At 32.2% G+C, this 18,006-nt stretch overlaps 1 protein-coding gene across 1 annotated transcript; it reads left to right on the plus strand.

Moving 5' to 3' along the window:
* The first annotated feature begins 1,415 nt into the window (after positions 1-1,415).
* LOC125862763 (UTP:RNA uridylyltransferase 1) lies at positions 1,416-11,377 on the plus strand. The gene is made up of 6 exons (XM_049542898.1): positions 1,416-2,842; positions 6,342-6,710; positions 8,367-8,590; positions 8,757-8,820; positions 10,647-10,843; positions 10,937-11,377. The coding sequence occupies exons 1-6, from the start codon at positions 1,565-1,567 to the stop codon at positions 11,145-11,147; spliced, it is 2,343 nt and encodes a 780-aa protein (XP_049398855.1). The 5' UTR covers positions 1,416-1,564; the 3' UTR covers positions 11,148-11,377.
* The last annotated feature ends 6,629 nt before the right edge of the window (positions 11,378-18,006 follow it).

Raw genomic sequence — 18,006 nt, forward strand, 5'->3', positions numbered from 1 at the left:
ATATGTGTCGTAAAATGGATCTCCATATATATATATATATATATATATATTTTGTGGTAACATACATGTACACACATTATATTGTGTGTAAGATATATATGTATATTTTGTTGTAACATATAAATACACACATTATACAAGGTGTTGTAAATTAGATTTTATATACTCCAATATATTTGATGCTCAAGTATATCCATGCAAATAGATATCCATATAATATTCTTGATGTCCAAGTATGTATATATATATATATACCTCTCTTCTTGTAACAAAGTAAGAAGCAAGATAAGAGTAAGTGAAAAGAAAAGCATAAAAAAACCCTATAAATATTAGTACTGTTACTTTGTGTCTCTCTCTTTCTCTTTTTTTTTTCTTGTCATTTTAATTATATTACACATACTTTATTTTATAACCATATATAGTTTAAGGCTATCTTTTATTTTTCCAAAGATGTATACTGTATAGTACACATATATTTTGCACACTGGTGTTTCCTGCATTTGTCATGTGTCTATTTCCCCCCCCCAAAACTTTCAAACATCGCAATATGTGAATTTGATTGGTTATGTAAATGCTCTAAAGATACAATAATCATATATAACTCTCGGTATTTAGGGTTATAATTCGGATAATATCAAAGATTGTCGTAAAGTAATAAATACTTTTTTAATTATAATTTTAATTTTGAGATTGTATGAAGTCATCTTTAATAAAAAGCAAAAATAAATTTTTTGATATAAATACTAATTAGTCGAATTTTAAAGTAGATACTCGACACCAAAGGAGAAACTTAAGGAAAAAAAACTCATGAGTCATGATTGTAATATTCAGTTGTTAACACATCAAATTATTTCTCATTTCGTTCAAGAGTCTATTTTTGTTTCTTTCTTTTCTTCTTCTTTAAGTTTTATAGTCATAGTCTCATAGAACTCACTTTGAAACTAGAATATCTGACGAAAAGTGTATATGATATCTTTTCAAAAAACATGATCACATGCATACAAAGAAAAGGTTAACCAATGATAAATTAATTATTATTTATTTAATTAAAAAACTTAAATTTTCCATGACAAAAATGTAACTTATTTTGTACTAATAAGAAATTTATTTTGAGTTAATTACATGATCAATTAACTTTTTTTTTTTTTTGGTAAAACATACCCTATGTTTTGTCTTTTTAGTATTCTTAGAAAATAAATAATGATAACTATTTTTCTAAATTTGATACGGAAAGAAAATAAGTATTCTTTTTAATAGCATTTTTTTTCCATATGTTATTTTAATTTTCCCACATCATTTAGGTTTCGGTAAACATCCTGGTATTTTATACTTACTTTACTTATGTTATAGAAGACTCTTTTTAGTTTGCAGATATTTATATAAGGTTATATCAATAATTAAAAAGTTAACCATCTTTTTATTTTGTTTTTTCGAGAAATCCAATGAACAGACGGAATAGGTAAAGATTTGTAGTATTTCTTAGATCGAGAAAAAAACTGTAATTAGACTTCTCTGCTAAGTTTCTGCTGTGTTTGGATTCTCCGGCAAACATTAGTATCTAACCATGACCGGCGGTGGAGGCGACGCCGCATCGCCGCCGCTATCCTCACAGTCAACGCCATCCAACGGTGGGGAATACCTTCTTCAATTGCTTCAGAATCATCCACATCAACTTCACTCTCAGCCGCAACCGCTGCCTTCGCCGCTGCAGCCGGAGTTGCAGACTCTGCCGCATGATCCAGCAGTTGCAGCAGTAGGTCCTAGTATGCCCTACCCGCCATTGTTCCATACTCCTACAAACCCTTCTGTTTTGCCCTATTCTCACTCTCCTCCTCTGTTTGTACCTCATAATTTCTTCATTCGAGGGTTTCTCCAAAACCCTAATTCTAGCCATACCATTAACCCCAATTTCTCATCTCCGCCTGCCCCAACTGGGTTCAGTCAATTTCAGCATGCGAGTCCACTTGGATTTGGATCAGTCGGAGAAAACATGGGCAATTTGGGGATTTTCGGTGCCAATGCTAAGGTGAGTAATTCAAATAATGAGGTTGATCATAATCTGATTTTTGGATCTTTACGTAGAGATATTCAAGGTAATGTGAGTATGCTGAATGACCGCTTCAGTGATGATTTAGCTTGTAAAGTTGGTAACTTTGAACAGAAAAACCAAGAATCAAGATTAGCGAATGTTAGGATGTTGAATGGTGTGGAGGGTAAGCTTGAGAATGTCATTGGTTCAGGTCGGAAACAGTTGGGCAATTTAAGGGGTCTTGAGCAACAGAATAGAGGTGGAGGTGGAGGTGGAGGTGTAGGTGAGAGTGAGAGTGGTGGTTTGGGGCGGGGAAGACAGTTTCATAGTGGGACTGTAAGAGGGGCTGTGCCACCACCAGGTTTTTCAAGCAAGCCAAGGAGCAGGGATTTTGAGCATAATGTCGATAATGAGAAGAACAATTTTGTTGAGTTGAACCATAGGGGTATTGGCTTGAATCATAAGTATGAAAGGGAAAGTAAACATCTTACCAGGAATGGTAAGAATTATGCTATCGGTTCAGATGATCAAAGGGTTTTTCGTCAGCTGGATTCACCTGTCCCACCAGCAGGAAGTAAACTTCACTCTGTTTTGGCTTCTGATGTTGAGGATTCCACGTTGGAATTACATGGTGAGGATGTTGAGAGTGGGGAAGAAACTGTCTCTGGGATGAGGAATGTTCTAGGTAGGAGTTCTGCTCAAGGCCAAAGCGATCTGGATGAATTGGGAGAACATGTTATCAGTTCTCTTGGACTTGAGGATGAACCAGATGAAAGAAGTGATAAAAAGAAACATCATGCCTCTCGTGATAAGGTATTCACTGCCCACATATGTTCAGATTATATGGGCTTGATTTGGTGTGATGAATGTATAATATTAGTTAGCTTTAATGCGTGTCTTTGTGCTCTTGTGTATGTTAAAAAGTTCCATTGCCCAAATTAAGATTTAAGGTTACTTTTTCAGTGTTTGTACTTTGTAAAAGGAACTTGTTTGTTTAACCTTTTCTCGTTTATGCTACAATGTCTCAACTATTTGGTGATATCAATTCTTGTAATCATAATAAAGCTTATTTTCCAATGCAATTTCTCGGAATTGTATTAACTAATCCTCATTTTTTGGGGGTCCTAGAGATACTAATCAACATGTTATCTGGCTTTGACAGCATATATTTGTGAGACAGATAAACCCTTGACTGTGAGCAACTGTATGCACCGACTAGCTGAATTTCTAACTCATTGCATTTGAAGGTGTATGTTAAATGCTACTAAAACAACCTCTTTATTTTCTGGTTTCACTACTTTGGATCAAAGTACTTTGAGAGTGAATCAGATTTGACTTAGAAATTCAGATTGATTTTGGATGACATTTTCCTTGTGACATGGATCAGTGTGTCAAACTAACTTGACTTAAATTAGAGTTTGAGGGTGATTCGTACACCAGTTGCATGGAGCTTAAATTTGAAATGAAGCACATTTGTTTGAATTATGTATTTTTTTACTTTGCGGGTAACATTGAGGGGTATTTTCAGTGTATAAGAATACATGCTTTAGTGAGGACAATTTTTTTTTGAAACTGGTAACTTTAGTCTATAAATCCACATGTATACCACAACAGAAATGTAGCTCCCCTTCAAAAGTGTTACAACTTACAGGGAAAGGCAGTCTTAATCTAAACTGCTGCCTATAAACAATCTAGCACAACAAAGATGTCTTCTGTCCTAGCTAATATATCTTCTTTACACCAAAAATAAAGAAGAGCTAAGCAATTCATTTTGATCTTCTGTAAGCTGTTCTTTACATTCTCAAAACTCCTGTTCTCTCTTTCCAAATTGTCCACCAAATGCATGCTGGGACAAGTTTCCATCTCTTCTCCTTATCTGAAGCATTGCCATCTCTATTCCAGCTGCTTAGAACTCCTTTAATGCTCCCTGGTTTCACCCATCTTATCCCCTTTAGACAAATGAACATTCTCCATAACTGTTCTGTCCATGTACAGTGCAAAAAAAGATGGTTAATTGTCTCTACATGCTCTCCACATAAAGTACATCTGGAGGCCAACTGATAGCCTCTTTTGTTTAAATTTCATGAGTCAAAACTGTTTCTTTTGTCAACAACCACATGAAGCAGTTTATTTTGTAGGGTGCCTTTGGTTTCCAGATCATCTTCCATGGTCAATCTGTCTCCTGTCCTGCATTCTTGTCGAGTTCCTTATAAATAGAATTTACTGAGAATTGACCTTTGGTGTCATTCTTCCAAATCAGCAAGTCCTTTTCAGTGAAGTTGCTGAATGAGGCTACTGAATCTTGAAAATCTGCCACTTTGTCCATCTCCCAGTCATGAAGGTTCCTCCTTAGGAACAAATTCCATCCTTGTCCAGTGGATAGCTAGAAATTGATCAATTATATAAAAAGGATGTTTGCGTTTTCACCCTCTACTTCTTTTCCAAGCGGATTAAACATCATAATTTATTTATTTTATTTTTTTAAAAAAGTCCAACTGTCAAAGTATACTTTCCTTATTTGTAATCATTACTCTGTTCTGAGAGGAAGACCTACTTGATTGAAAGACAAAAGCTCGAGTTGATGAAAAGTTTGTGGTCCTAGTACATACCCTTCTCTGGTAGATTGGACTGTCTGGATGTGTCTGGGTACATTCTCTAAGAACTTTGTAACCGTATTCTAATTCTCTAGCATATTGTGTTTTATTGGTGTCTCTGGTGCAATGTTCCAAAAAGTTGAGCAATGTATGGTTGGGGTGAAGAGGAGCGGAGGTAAAATTGAGGAGTATGTGTCATTTGACTCATTTCCCTTGTTTGTTAATGAAGGCAAACAAGTAAGGTGTTAACAAGGTTGACTCATCTATCAATATCTATGCTATATTAAAAGTGGGAACCTCAAAAGTTAAAAAGTTGAAGGGCATACCCTTTTCATTAAATACCCCAATTATTAAACTAATATATAGTAATTAGCTTATTTTGATTTTTAATGAGGGTTAATTAGAGAATTTGTGATCGTCACGTCTCCGGAACAGTTTGGTCAAATGAATATCAGTTACTCATCTATGCTTCAATCCCAAATATTTATGCCTTGTCTAGAACTCAGCTAATCATTTTTGAAGGACCTTTGGAATGGGATAATCATCAGGATCAAGTAAAAACTCTGGTTTTCTCGTCATGGTGATAAATCATTACCTTGCGTGCTCATTTTTTCTTCCCTCAACAAACATACAGAAGCCACAACAACCATTGTCGAATTCCACAATTAAATAAGCCTTGTCTATTATATCAGGCACCTTAATGTCGAAAAGAGAAGTAGTTAAAAACTATGTTACTCGGACTCTCCAAAAATGATGCTGCACCCGTGTCGGATTCTTAAAAAATGCATTACTTTTGAAGGATCCGACACACACCGTGATATTTTAGAAGAGTCCAAGCAACATAGGTTTGAAACATGTTACACAAGCCTATTTATTAATATAGGCAAGCAAGTGTTGACTCATTTCCCTTGTTTGTTAATAAAAGTAAAAGTGAGGAGTATGTGTCATTTGACTCATTTCCCTTGTTTGTTAATTAAGGCAAAAAAGGAGCTGTGGAAAGTTTCCCTTCATGCCAAGATCTTTCAATAAACTTAACTTGGATGCAAAGAAAGAAGTATAATGATTTTACTTTCTTCCAACTGCCCCAAACAATTGGAAGTTAATCACTATATCTCTTTGTTTTTTAGAATGGTTACAAGTAAATCACTAATATCTCACGAGGTTCAAAATAAATCAGTTAGGAGTCGTATAAAAATAATGCTAAATAGAGTGTATTAGTAATAGTAATGCTTGCATTAATAATGCTTGATCAGTTATGTTTGCGTTAGTTATACATAAATTATTTCTTATGCATTGTTTGGTTTGGTGTATTAAAAATAACATGCATTGTATTAAAATATTTGTTTACAAAAATATCCTCCACAATTATGGTGAAAAAGATGTAGAAGGAGTTTTGAGGGGTAATTGGGTCTTTAACCATGTTAATGCATGCATTAAATCTCTTTGCATTATTAATACCTAGAAATCCATGGTATTAGTAAAACACTCCTCAATACACAATAGAGTGTATAATTAATGCAAACATTTGTTATACATAGCACGGAAAAGTTTACCAAACAAGATACTACTAATACGTAAAGCTAATGTATGCATTATTTTTGCTAATACACTCTACCAAACGCCCCCTTAATCTCTCTATCCTTTCTCCCGACTTTTCTCCTATCCTTCTTGAAACCAAACATACTGTTACTGACTCACTTTTGTGCTACTTTCATCAGGACTACCGATCAGACAAGAGAGGAGCATATATACTTGGCCAGAGGATGAGGATGTTGAAAAGACAGATTGCATGTCGGAGTGACATTAATAGGATGAATGGTGCTTTCCTAGCAACATTTGAGTCCTTAATTCCTCCGGAGGAAGAAAGGACAAAGCAGAAACAGTTATTAGCACTGCTGGATGGAATTGTTAGCAAGGAATGGCCTGATGCTCGGCTCTATGTTTATGGATCATGTGCCAATTCTTTTGGATTCTCGAAAAGCGATATTGATATTTGCCTTGCAATTGAGGATGCAAATATTGACAAATCAGAGGTATTGTTGAAGTTGGCTGACATGTTGCAGTCAGGCAATCTCCAGAATGTGCAGGTATTTTGAAAAATTTAGCTACTCATCTTTTAATACAATAATATTCATTTATGTACCATGTATATCCAGAGTATACATTATGACGTGTCTGACACTGGCCAAGCTGGCCTCTAAAGAGGGTCTTGGAGCGCACTAGGGTTGGTCTCAGCCAAAGGAGAGCGGGGACCAATCCAGGACTGGCCAGGAGGGGTCCGGTCCAAGGCCGTTTTTAATCTAATAAGTAATTTATGTCCTTGCATATTTCCTGTAGAAATAAAAGGAATTGGCACGACTATTTAAAAAAAATCCCCTAAGCCCTATAGACCTTGGAAACAATACAACAACAACAATGACATACCCACTATAATCCCACTAGTGGGGTTTAGGGAGGGTAGGATCAAGGATGTACGCAGACCTTACCTCTACCTTTGTGAGGTAGAGGGGTTGTTTCCGATAGATCTTGGAGACAATAAAGGAAATAATTGATACATATGTATACTCACACATATCTATTAAAGGAATACCACAAATTCTCGAATAACTTATAGATGAAAACTTCTAGTTTGATAGAATGACTATTTTAGCTTAAAAGATAAAATACAAGAACAGAGCAGAAATCATATGGAGGAGTCTTATAGCTGATTGCAACTACTTTATGATTTGAGAGTGATTGAACTTATAGGTCGAAAATTAATAAATAATGAGTTGTTTAGATCTTTGCTTGAATTAATACTTTCTTGATTCTATTAACTAAAATTAGTGCTTTGTCTGTTTTTCTTTTTGACGAGTCTAAAACTAAATTTTATTACCCTTTAATATCCCATGAAAGGCACTTTTGACTTCATAACATTTACTTTCATTAATATTATGAATGTCAATTTACGAAAACGTGGATTTCACATTTTCCGCCTAATTGTGAGCAAATTTCAAATTTATCTAACAGGATCAAAATCAATAATATGTGGAGGTCAATTTAAAAGATTAAATATTAATATCAGATCCAACCTGTTTTTTGGGCCCCAAGTCGTTTCGTTTGAAGTCTATGTAATTCAAGTTAACGCACGGGAGGTCCCCTGTGGCGTAGGCAGAAAATTCGTGAAGGGTGTCCAAAGTAAAGCCAACATAGAAAAAAAAATGTGGCCATGGGGAATTGAACCTCAGTGGCAAACACACTTTTGCACATTATTTCCACTAAGCTACCACTCTATATACAACAAAGTATTTCGTTTTTTAGTTAATTAACCGCTTTAAAGCAGACCACATTAAACAAAATAAACAGAATGTAGATGCGGTGATTCGAACTTGGGTATTGTGTACGTATTGGGCACGATTTTGCCACTGAACTACGACTCGTTCTTGTTGTTGAGGGTGTCCAAAATGCTTAATAAATCAATATAAAGTAAGATTTGGCCTATACATAATGTAATTTTCCAGCGAAGGGTGCCCAATTGGACACCCTGGAGCAACAGTAGCTCCGCCCCTGGCGGTCCCTGGCCCTCCCCTTAGTGAGCTGGATTAAGTCTACTTGTCATGTTCGATCCAGAGTGGATCTAGAATCTTATATGCTTCTGATTTTTTATAAGGTCCTTAAGTTATGTGGCAAATTGTTTTTCCTATGGTGCTTCCTTCAGATTTGATTCTGTTCTAGTATGGTCTCTAACTCAAGTTTCCTTGCAGGCGCTTACACGTGCCAGGGTGCCGATAGTCAAGCTTATGGATCCAGAAACTGGGATATCTTGCGATATATGTGTGAATAATGTTTTGGCTGTTGTTAACACGAAGCTTCTTCGAGATTATGCACAAATAGATGTACGATTAAGACAGTTGGCATTTATTGTTAAACACTGGGCTAAGTCTAGAGGGGTGAACCAAACTTACCAGGGGACATTATCTAGCTATGCGTAAGCCTACATTTCGCTATTTCCTTTTCACTTCTCTTTTTCCTATTCAATTCACGCCTTACCAGGTGACATTCTCTAGCTATGCATAAGCATACATTTTCATGCTATTTCTTTTTTGCTTCTCCTTCTCTTATTCGGTAGGCTGACTTTTATTTTCTGCTTCCAGGTATGTGTTAATGTGCATTCACTTTCTACAGCAGCGAAGACCTGCCATCCTTCCATGTTTACAGGTGTGTTTTCTTTAGCTCTGATGTTATGATGTATGCATTGTTGTATGTGAAACTTGTAAGGTGTCACACTACCTGAACCGTTGATTGGTAAATCATCACTGCAAGGAGTGTGCAAAATGTCTGCTGGTTGGTTGAGTGTGGACGGCTTTTTTCATCACTTGTAATTTATTCCTCTAGTCAATGACTGTGAATTCTTAGTTGTTTGATTGAGCTCGAATTGCTTTGGTCAGTCTGTTCTAGTCACATGTACTTTTTTTTCATCACGTGCCTCTTCAGTTAAGCATGTATCGTTTTCTGTGAGGAACCAAACTGTTGGTTTCAACATGGTGATTTTAGATTGTGGAAGAACAAAAATTAAAAAGTTCATCATACCTATAGTCGTAGTCCTTTTTTTTTTTCTCTGTTGGGGGTTTCAGTTGTTCAGTGTCTCTTGCTCTAGGTGGAGAGTAAGCTTGAAATTTATCTTCTTTGGGATCTTTAATAATATTTTTCTTCTTAACCAGATGATAGTTTGGGAAAAATCCTGAATTACAGTTGCATTTAATTTCATATTTAGACTTTGGTGTGGCTGTTGACGACACATCTTTGCAGAGGCGGACCCACATGCACCTGGCAACTTCTAGATTTTTTTTTATATATATATATATAGATAGTCTATAAAACGATAGTATATTTAATTGTGCACCCTTATAATCAAAAGCTGTCTGGGAGCACTGGTCGAAGTCTCCACTTTAAAGTGCCACAATGTGGGTTCGAATCTCGCGAAAGTTAGTATTTTTTGGCCTTTAAAATCAGATTTTTCTTAAAAATTAACTTTTTAAAAATCGTCTTTATTAACCACTCGTTTTTGCCACCTCATCTGGCCCCACCCTTAACCTTACCCTTGAGTCACTCTTAGTGGTGCCCCCTATCTTCAAATCCTGGGTTTGCCTCTGCATCTTCGGATTAATAATCAAATCTTCGTCTTAGAGCTAGAGCTATGTAGAGTGTGAAAGACAGTCTATTTTTTTTTTTTAATTAAATAACGATTCAATCATATCATTTTTCTACGGAGAATTGTTTCACCTTAGGTGCTTGCCACCTTCTGCCCTTTGTTTTTTTCTCCTTTGTTAGTTTGGTAGAGTGGAGGGATAGTTTCCATGTAGAGATTTTGATATTGCTAATGAACTAGTTGCCTGTTGGATTGTGAAACTGCATTTTCTATTTTCCCTTCTCTTCAATCTTCAGTGTATGATTGTTCAGCGTGGATGCTCATTAAATGCGGACATGCATGTGATAGTATCTGAACCTGTATCAGCATTCTGTACTAGTTAATTTAATCTCACATAAATGATGTAAATCTTGCAATTTGGTCTCGTTCTGTACTTCATTATAAAACATCGGATGGAAAGTAAGAACAAATATAAGTGATTTGTGCACATGGGTTGAACGAAAAGAAAGAGGTTCCCCAATATGCTTTAGAAACTTGCCGTTCTCGTTTTTTTCCCTGTCTAATAATCAAGTATAGTTTGTTACTAACATCGGTTAATCAATTCCTCATCGAAAAAAGGAAATCAATTTCTTAATGTGGCACAACACTGTTTTGGAATATTTACCCCTTGCATGTGCTATTCCTCGGCCTTGCGAACTGATTTGGACAGTGTCACCTGGCGTTTGATGTATACGAAAATACTTTTCTGCTGCTGTAGTCATGAGGAAACAATTTTTTCCTTTTTAGGTTGAGGTGGTATTCAGGAAATATATAGTTGAAAGGGCATTTCTACGTTCTACTTTGTATGAAGATAGTTATCCTTTCTTCACATTCTTTTTCCCTGTCCTCTTATCAGGGTATGGAAGCAACCTACTCTGTTACTGTTGGCAACATTGAATGTGCTTACTTTGATAAAGTGGAAAAGCTTTATGGTTTTGGATCTCACAATGGTGAAAGTCTTGCTCGGTTGGTGTGGGCATTCTTCAGCTACTGGGCATATTATCATGATTATGCAAATGATGTTATTTCCGTTCGTTCAGGAAGTACAGTGAGGTAAGGCATTGTAACTACTACTGATGTTCTTGTTGATTATATGTTTTTTACCAGTTCTCTTAGCGAATTTTCTCCATATTTGATTATGTACAGCAAGCGAGCCAAAGACTGGACTAGGAGGATTGGGAATGACAGGCATCTGATATGCATAGAGGATCCATTTGAGGTTTCTCATGATCTTGGTCGGGTGGTAGACAAGTTCAGCATAAGAGTATTGAGGGAAGAATTCGAACGAGCTGCTGAAATAATACAGTATGACCCGAATCCGTGTGTGAAACTGTTTGAACCCTATATACCTAGCTGATTTGGCCTTTTGTTCAAGAAAAACAACCAATAATTATAGGAATGTCTGTCGTGCTGTAAATTTGTTATATGTCCTTTCTGGTTTTGGCTTTCACCTCTTAAGTGTATTCAGGCGGTTTTGATCTTCATCTAGCATCTAGGTGTTTTTGATGTAAAGAGCCATCTCCTTGAATTCTATGGTTTGTATTCTATTTATTTTGCATATTGTCAAGGCATTGTTGGTCTTTATGGGTTAAAAAGCTATCGTTGGACTTGGTTGGGTGATATCAACACACAGAAACGTATTAGTGAAAAGACAGTACTAGAAAAGGAAAAATAGTAAAAATGGCTGCTTTGAAGCTAAATTTATTCAGATTTGAGCCACGTATGACATAGCGCGTGTGTGAACCATTTGGGGGGGGGGGGTTCAATATCCATATGTAAGTCCGAATAAATTTGAATTTGTGTTCGAAAATCTCATATTATGAGGTAAAGCACAAAGGTGAATCAAACCTATGGGGACTCAAACCCGAGTTGGTTAAGGATGAAGAAGTATTTATTACTCCATCACAATCCTTATTACCGAAGAAAAACCTTATTGTCCCAATATGTGTAGCATTGTTAAATTTTTTAAGTCAAATGACTTTGCTTGTTGTCTCAATTTTTTACTTATCTATTAAATAGTTAAATAAAATTGTAAATTATTTTGATTTATAGTAAATGTTAGATACTCATATCATAAATATTAGAATAGATAAGGTATTTTTTTTTTCAATTTATAGTGTTTTATTAGTTCTTCATTTTTGTATTCTATATGATTTTTGATACTCCTTTAACATCTTGATTATTCAAACTCATGCTATAAAATCATTAAAAGGTGTAGCCCTCCTCTTCAAGAGAGCATGAGCAAAGTGAAAACTAGTCTTGAGATTCCTTCACACGAAGGAGAATATTTTTCATGAAAATTATTTTTCTAAAAAACATTTTCTTAGATTCAAGTTGATTTTTACTTATATTTTAGGTGCGGAAAATACAATAAACATAAGAGTAGGAAGGGGTGGGAATGGGGCCACGAGATGACAGGATTAGAATAGTTAAGGAGTAGGGGTTGGAGGCATTGGATAGGTGCGGAGAAGATAATAAACATAGAATATCACTTATAAAATTTGTTTTTCTTATTTCTATTAAAGAAGTCATATTCCTTATTTTTAAAGAACATGTTTCTCTATATAAAATATTTTTCAAAACTTTTATCCAATCAAATATTAGAAAATAAGAAAATATTTCCTTCCATACCAAATACACTCTTAATCAGAATTCTCGAGTTTTGAGCCTGAGAATGAGAAATAAAAAACTAGTCCAAGAATTTGGTTACACGCGCAGCCTGGCCTGGGAACGTACCGGTGGTTTTTATTCAAAATTCTATTGTTAATTAGCTTTAATTGTATTAATCGTACTTTGCCAATTATACGAGTAATATATTTAAGAGAACTATTAAATCACTCCACTTGGAATTTAATTTATGGCTGCTTTTACTTCCAAAATCAACCAACCAATTGCTTCCAACTTACAAGCAATATTTTAAATATTATTATTCTTATTATGTATTATACTTATTGGGATACTATATAGTATATTCATTTTATTTCATTATTATTAAAATTAATATTCAGCTGGTGGAGAACAAAAGAACGTGAGTGAAAATGAACAAAAAAGCTAACGTTGCCAATTTAGACCAGCTACTTTCCTCTCAATCTTGTCTATTCATAATTACAAATTATAATTATTTGGATTAACTTTAAACCTTATCATATATTGCAAAGAGCGATAATTTTTTTTTTGACATTTAACTAACATTAGATAAGATGGATGATGAAATCAAGAATTAAACTTTATCGATGTAAAACTAATGATAGTAACGATTTTAGTATCTTTCGTTACCATTGATTTCTCTTTTCTAGTATCTTTCGTTTAATTTTTTCCGTACATTTTCACTTTTTTATTTGTTAAAGAAATTGGATTGATATACGGTTATGTTAAAACTTGAAGCTATATTAATTGGTTTTTTTGAATACTAATATACTAGATAATGTTTAGTGTTTATTAGGTGTAGCCATTATCACTTTATTAGCATGTAATCAACTTATAATTAACCTTCCTTTTTATTTTTATTTTTTGGAATTATTGGTACATGTCTATTCTTTCAACTTGAATTGATCGATTATGGGTCCAAATTTCGATAAAGGGAAAAAAATATTAGGTGATTTGTTTCTATTTGTTTTATTTTCGATAGATAGAGTTATCTAGTATTGTTGGTGATAGAAAGTAACAAGTATAATATATGCTATAGAAATAATCAAAATGCGCAGAAGCTAATTCGGATTTTTTTTTTTAAAAAAAGATCAATTATTCCATGATTTGGTGCATGTTTACTGGCTTTGGAAGGCTAGCTACGCAACCCCCTACAAAAGTTCAAAAATAAATCAGCTTTAAAAAAAAAGAAAGACATAAACATCAAGAAAATTATTTTTTAAAAAAAAGAAAGAGAGAAAAAAACAGACCCTAAGTTTGGGATATGTTCAAAATGGTTTTTTAAATATATGATTGAGCAATTTTGATTCTTTAAATTTGTCACGGTTATCATATGTTTGATCTAAATGAAATAATTTAACCTTATCTGATCGCCAGATTTAACAATACATATTATAAGGAAAGATTTAACACATAAACTTATATTTATAGTCGTTGTTTTTACGATTTCTCTGATTTTCGCTGAGCGAAATGCAAATTTTGTAAGAAGGAATTATCTATTTTTTATGTTTGGTGCAATTTTTGGATTGTACTTTTAAAGAATTGACAAGACTTTATGGTGTTTCTGATTTTTTGTTCTCTCCCATAACATAAAATATCCACATTTTTAAAAATATTGAAGCAAAACATAAGTGCTCATTTTTATAAATTTAGAAGACCAATGTATTTAAGGCATCATTTTAAACTTAGCCATAAACATAAGGAATCAAATTTGTCATTTTATCTTCATCATTACAAAAATTATTTTTATTTTGCTTTTAAAAAAAAAATTAATTGTTTTTTGTTGAATTGTGTGTTCCTATTAAATTTTTTTCATGAGACTTTAATTCCTTATTGACAGCCGTACAATATATATATGTTTGACAGAGAAAATAAATAAATCATAGGAACATATAATGCAGTTTCCAAAAATCATAACGTGGAGATTCTTCCCATGTGAATTTGTGAGTAAATTGTGCCAAGGTCTTAGGAACAAGTATCAATTGATTGATTTTAATCTACAGCTCAATGGTCAAAACAAATAATTTAAAATTGAATCGGAATATTTAGTATAATTTCTTATATATGTAAAAAAAAAAGTTCGACCAAGAATAATTTTTGGACGAAAAAATATTTCAAAGATCAATTCAATATTGTATATGGTTATGTCACTGCTTTTAAATATTCTTATGTCATAATATTTCAGTTACTATAAAAGTATAAATATTCTTATGTCATAATATTTCGATGACTATAATGTATATATTATAAGAAGAAAATGAAAAACTAAAATTAATTAAATTTAATTATATTTTTTTAAAAAAAGAAGGTAAAGTGGCTGTGTGCACCACCTTTCATTGTAAACATCTTCTGGCACAAGCATGCCACTGTCTCCCTTTTTTAATGATTTATTATATTTATATTATTATTATTTCTGTTATGTAATAAATAATTTAATAATCATAATAATAAGGGAAAACGATCAAATATGCCCCTAAACTATTCGAAAAGGTCTAGATATATCTCCGTTTAAAGTTTGGCTCACTCATGCTCTCGTCGTCCAACTTTTCGTCGAGATATGCCCTTATGAGCGTTAAATGCCAAATGGAATTGTCATGTCATTTTTACATTACCACGTGACATTTATATTAAAGGGAAAAGGGTCAAATATACCTCTAAACTATTCGAAAAGGTCTAGATATACCCCCTTTTAAATAAACTACCCGACCTGTTTTCAACAATTTTTAATTTTTTTTTCGGTAAATCCCAAAAATGAGTAATTGACTAATAAAAAATAGGAAAAATATGAAAATAAAAATATAAAATTAATGCCAAAAATTCGCAAATAAATATAGTAACCTTAAGTTCAACAATTTCAACAATTTTTTTAAATTTTTATTTTTTTTCCAATAAATCACGAAAATGAGTAATTGATTAATAAAAAATATGAAAAATATGAAAATGACTTTATGCTGAATTTTTATGCCTAAAGCAAAATCCGAATGGAGGCCTTAAATTCGAATATATATTTTTTATGAAGTTTATTATAGCCAATTATTTAATCTTTCTTGAGACATAGTACTCATAATTTGTCAAACTTCTATTACTTCCTTGCTCTTTTATGAAAAAAATTATATTTCTACAAATTATACGCGATAATTTTAAAAAAATATATGTATAACCTATTGTATTTTTAAAAAATGAGGCCCTTCAAATTTTGGGGCCTAAGGCAGTTGCCTTTTTTTCAAAGCTGTAGAGCCGCCACTGGTTAGGGCATGAGTGAGCCAAACTTTAAACGGGATATATCTAGATCTTTTCGAATGTTTAGGGGCATATTTGACCCTTTCCCCTAATAATAATAATAAATAATAATAATAATAATAATAATATTCGTGTGTCAGTGATTTGTTATCTCAAAGCTCACTATTTGTTCACCCAATGCCACTAAATGCAGCTTCAGATATAAAATATTTTTTTCTAAATATAAAAAATGGTGTATTTGTTTATAATAAAATATTTTGTAGTGGCAAACTTTTAATAGGAGTAATAATATCTACATTCATCAAAGAATAAAAATGATTTTATTTTGAGGATGAAAAGCAAAAGAGTTGACTTTTTGCCAGAGAAATTTCAACAACAGCTAATGATTCCAATGAATCCTTTTTCATTATTGGTGTTTGAATTTATGAGTGTTTAACGGTGAGATTTTGGTGATATTTATACTAAATCATATAGTAATTAATTTGAGAAAAAAAACTCCAAATACTGCATTATTTTCAAACTAATCCTATTTTTTTTTTATGCATATGGACCACTAATAATTCACAATTTGTATAGTGTATACTCACCGTTCAACCTCAATCTCTATTTTTTCTTTTAATAGAGAAAATTTTAAATTTTGAATCAGTCTTGAATAATGTTAGTAAGTAAGAGATTCCATTAAATTTATACGCAGTTTTCATGTTGATTGTTAGCTATAAGCCTATATGATTAAGCATTAACGATGAGAATCTTTTTAAATTTTGAATTTATTTGTATTCTATTGTTGCGACTTATTTAATTAAATTGTGAAATAATAGCGGACTGTATTCTAATATGCCTATATGATTAAGCATTAACGATGAGAATCTTTTTAAATTTTGAATTTGTTTGTATTCTATTATTGCGACTTATTTAATTAAATTATGAACTAATAGCGGACTGATTTTGGATCTTTTCTCAATTAATTATGCGGCAATCAAATACTCCTCCTTTTATGTTACTCATCCATGTAGGTCTAACACATTTTTTAACAAATTTTTTAATTAATGATGTATTTTACTAAACTAATTTTGTTAATTATATTTTGAAATTATAAATTTGACTAGTACTATTTTATATAGTTATTGAATATTAAGACCAATAGAGAAAAAAATAATTAAACTCTCTTGATTTGTTAAAATAGACAAGTAAAAAAGAAATATCTACTATTGATACAAAATCAAATAAAATGAAACGAAGAGAGTATATATATTAATCACGTATTATTTAGTAGTCAAGTGACATGATTATTTTATTTTTTCTTAAAAAGTAAATTTAAAATTTATAGTTTAAAATAGGTCATAGATATTTGTTTGGCTATAAATCATTTCATTAAAGTTAAAATTATTATTTTAATTAAATTATTAATAAATATTTAATATATCATTTTTTTTGAAGGACTAAAAAAATCAGTTATACAAATTGAGACAAAAGAAATATGTAATAATATCTAGATAACTTATTGAGTTATTGTACTTCATTCGAAAAAGATGTCAAATATTTACATAGGCGAAGATAGAATTTTAAGTTTATGAGTTCTGAATTTTGTAACGATAATTTCAAGTGTTAATCACTTGGTTCTAAACATAATATTTAGGTAGGGAAGCTAAAAGTTCGGGTATGGATTCAGTAATTTTTATTTAAATAATGTATTTGTAATACTCTTAAACTATGTGAAAGGAACAAAAATGTCTCCCGTTTATAGTTTGGCTCAAAAATGCCTTAACCGTAAAAACTTTGGTCCAAAAATTCCCCTATAGTTACCAAATGAGTCAAAAATGTCATTTTTCGAATAGATATATTATTATTTTTCTTTTTAAACACATCTTCTTCCTAATTAAAATATAATTGAAGAGCCATGTTCTTGTTTTCTTTCTTTTAAAATCACTTTAACAAATAAAAATGTAAGATTTTTTTTTTCTTAATCTCATTTTATCAATTAAAATAGAATGACTTCATTTACCCTTTCGACAGATATATAAGATCATAATATATCCATCATTAATTTATATTTATATAACGATAAAAAATAATTATTATAAAATAAGAAATATATTCATTTTTTATTTTATGAATTGAAGTAGGATAAACGTTTGCTAATTTTAAAAAATATTATTACAAAAAAAATGTGTTAAAAAGAATATAACAATATTATTTGAAAAATGAATATTTTTGACCTATTAAATAACAATAGAGATATTTTTTTGATCAAACTACAAACGGAGGACCTTTTATTCCTTTTGCATAGTTTAAGAGTATTTTTTGAATGTTTTTTTAATCTTATTTTTATA

Source organism: Solanum stenotomum, chromosome 1 (genome assembly GCF_019186545.1).
Source record: "Solanum stenotomum isolate F172 chromosome 1, ASM1918654v1, whole genome shotgun sequence".
NCBI lineage: Eukaryota > Viridiplantae > Streptophyta > Magnoliopsida > Solanales > Solanaceae > Solanum > Solanum stenotomum.

Coding starts and splice junctions, on each gene's coding strand:
- LOC125862763 (XM_049542898.1), top strand. CDS start 1,565: ATGACCGGCGGTGGAGGCGACGCCGCATCGCCGCCGCTATCCTCACAG. Junction 8,591..8,756: donor GGGACATTATCTAGCTATGC/GTAAGCCTACAT, acceptor TTCTGCTTCCAG/GTATGTGTTAATGTGCATTC. Junction 8,821..10,646: donor CCATCCTTCCATGTTTACAG/GTGTGTTTTCTT, acceptor TCCTCTTATCAG/GGTATGGAAGCAACCTACTC.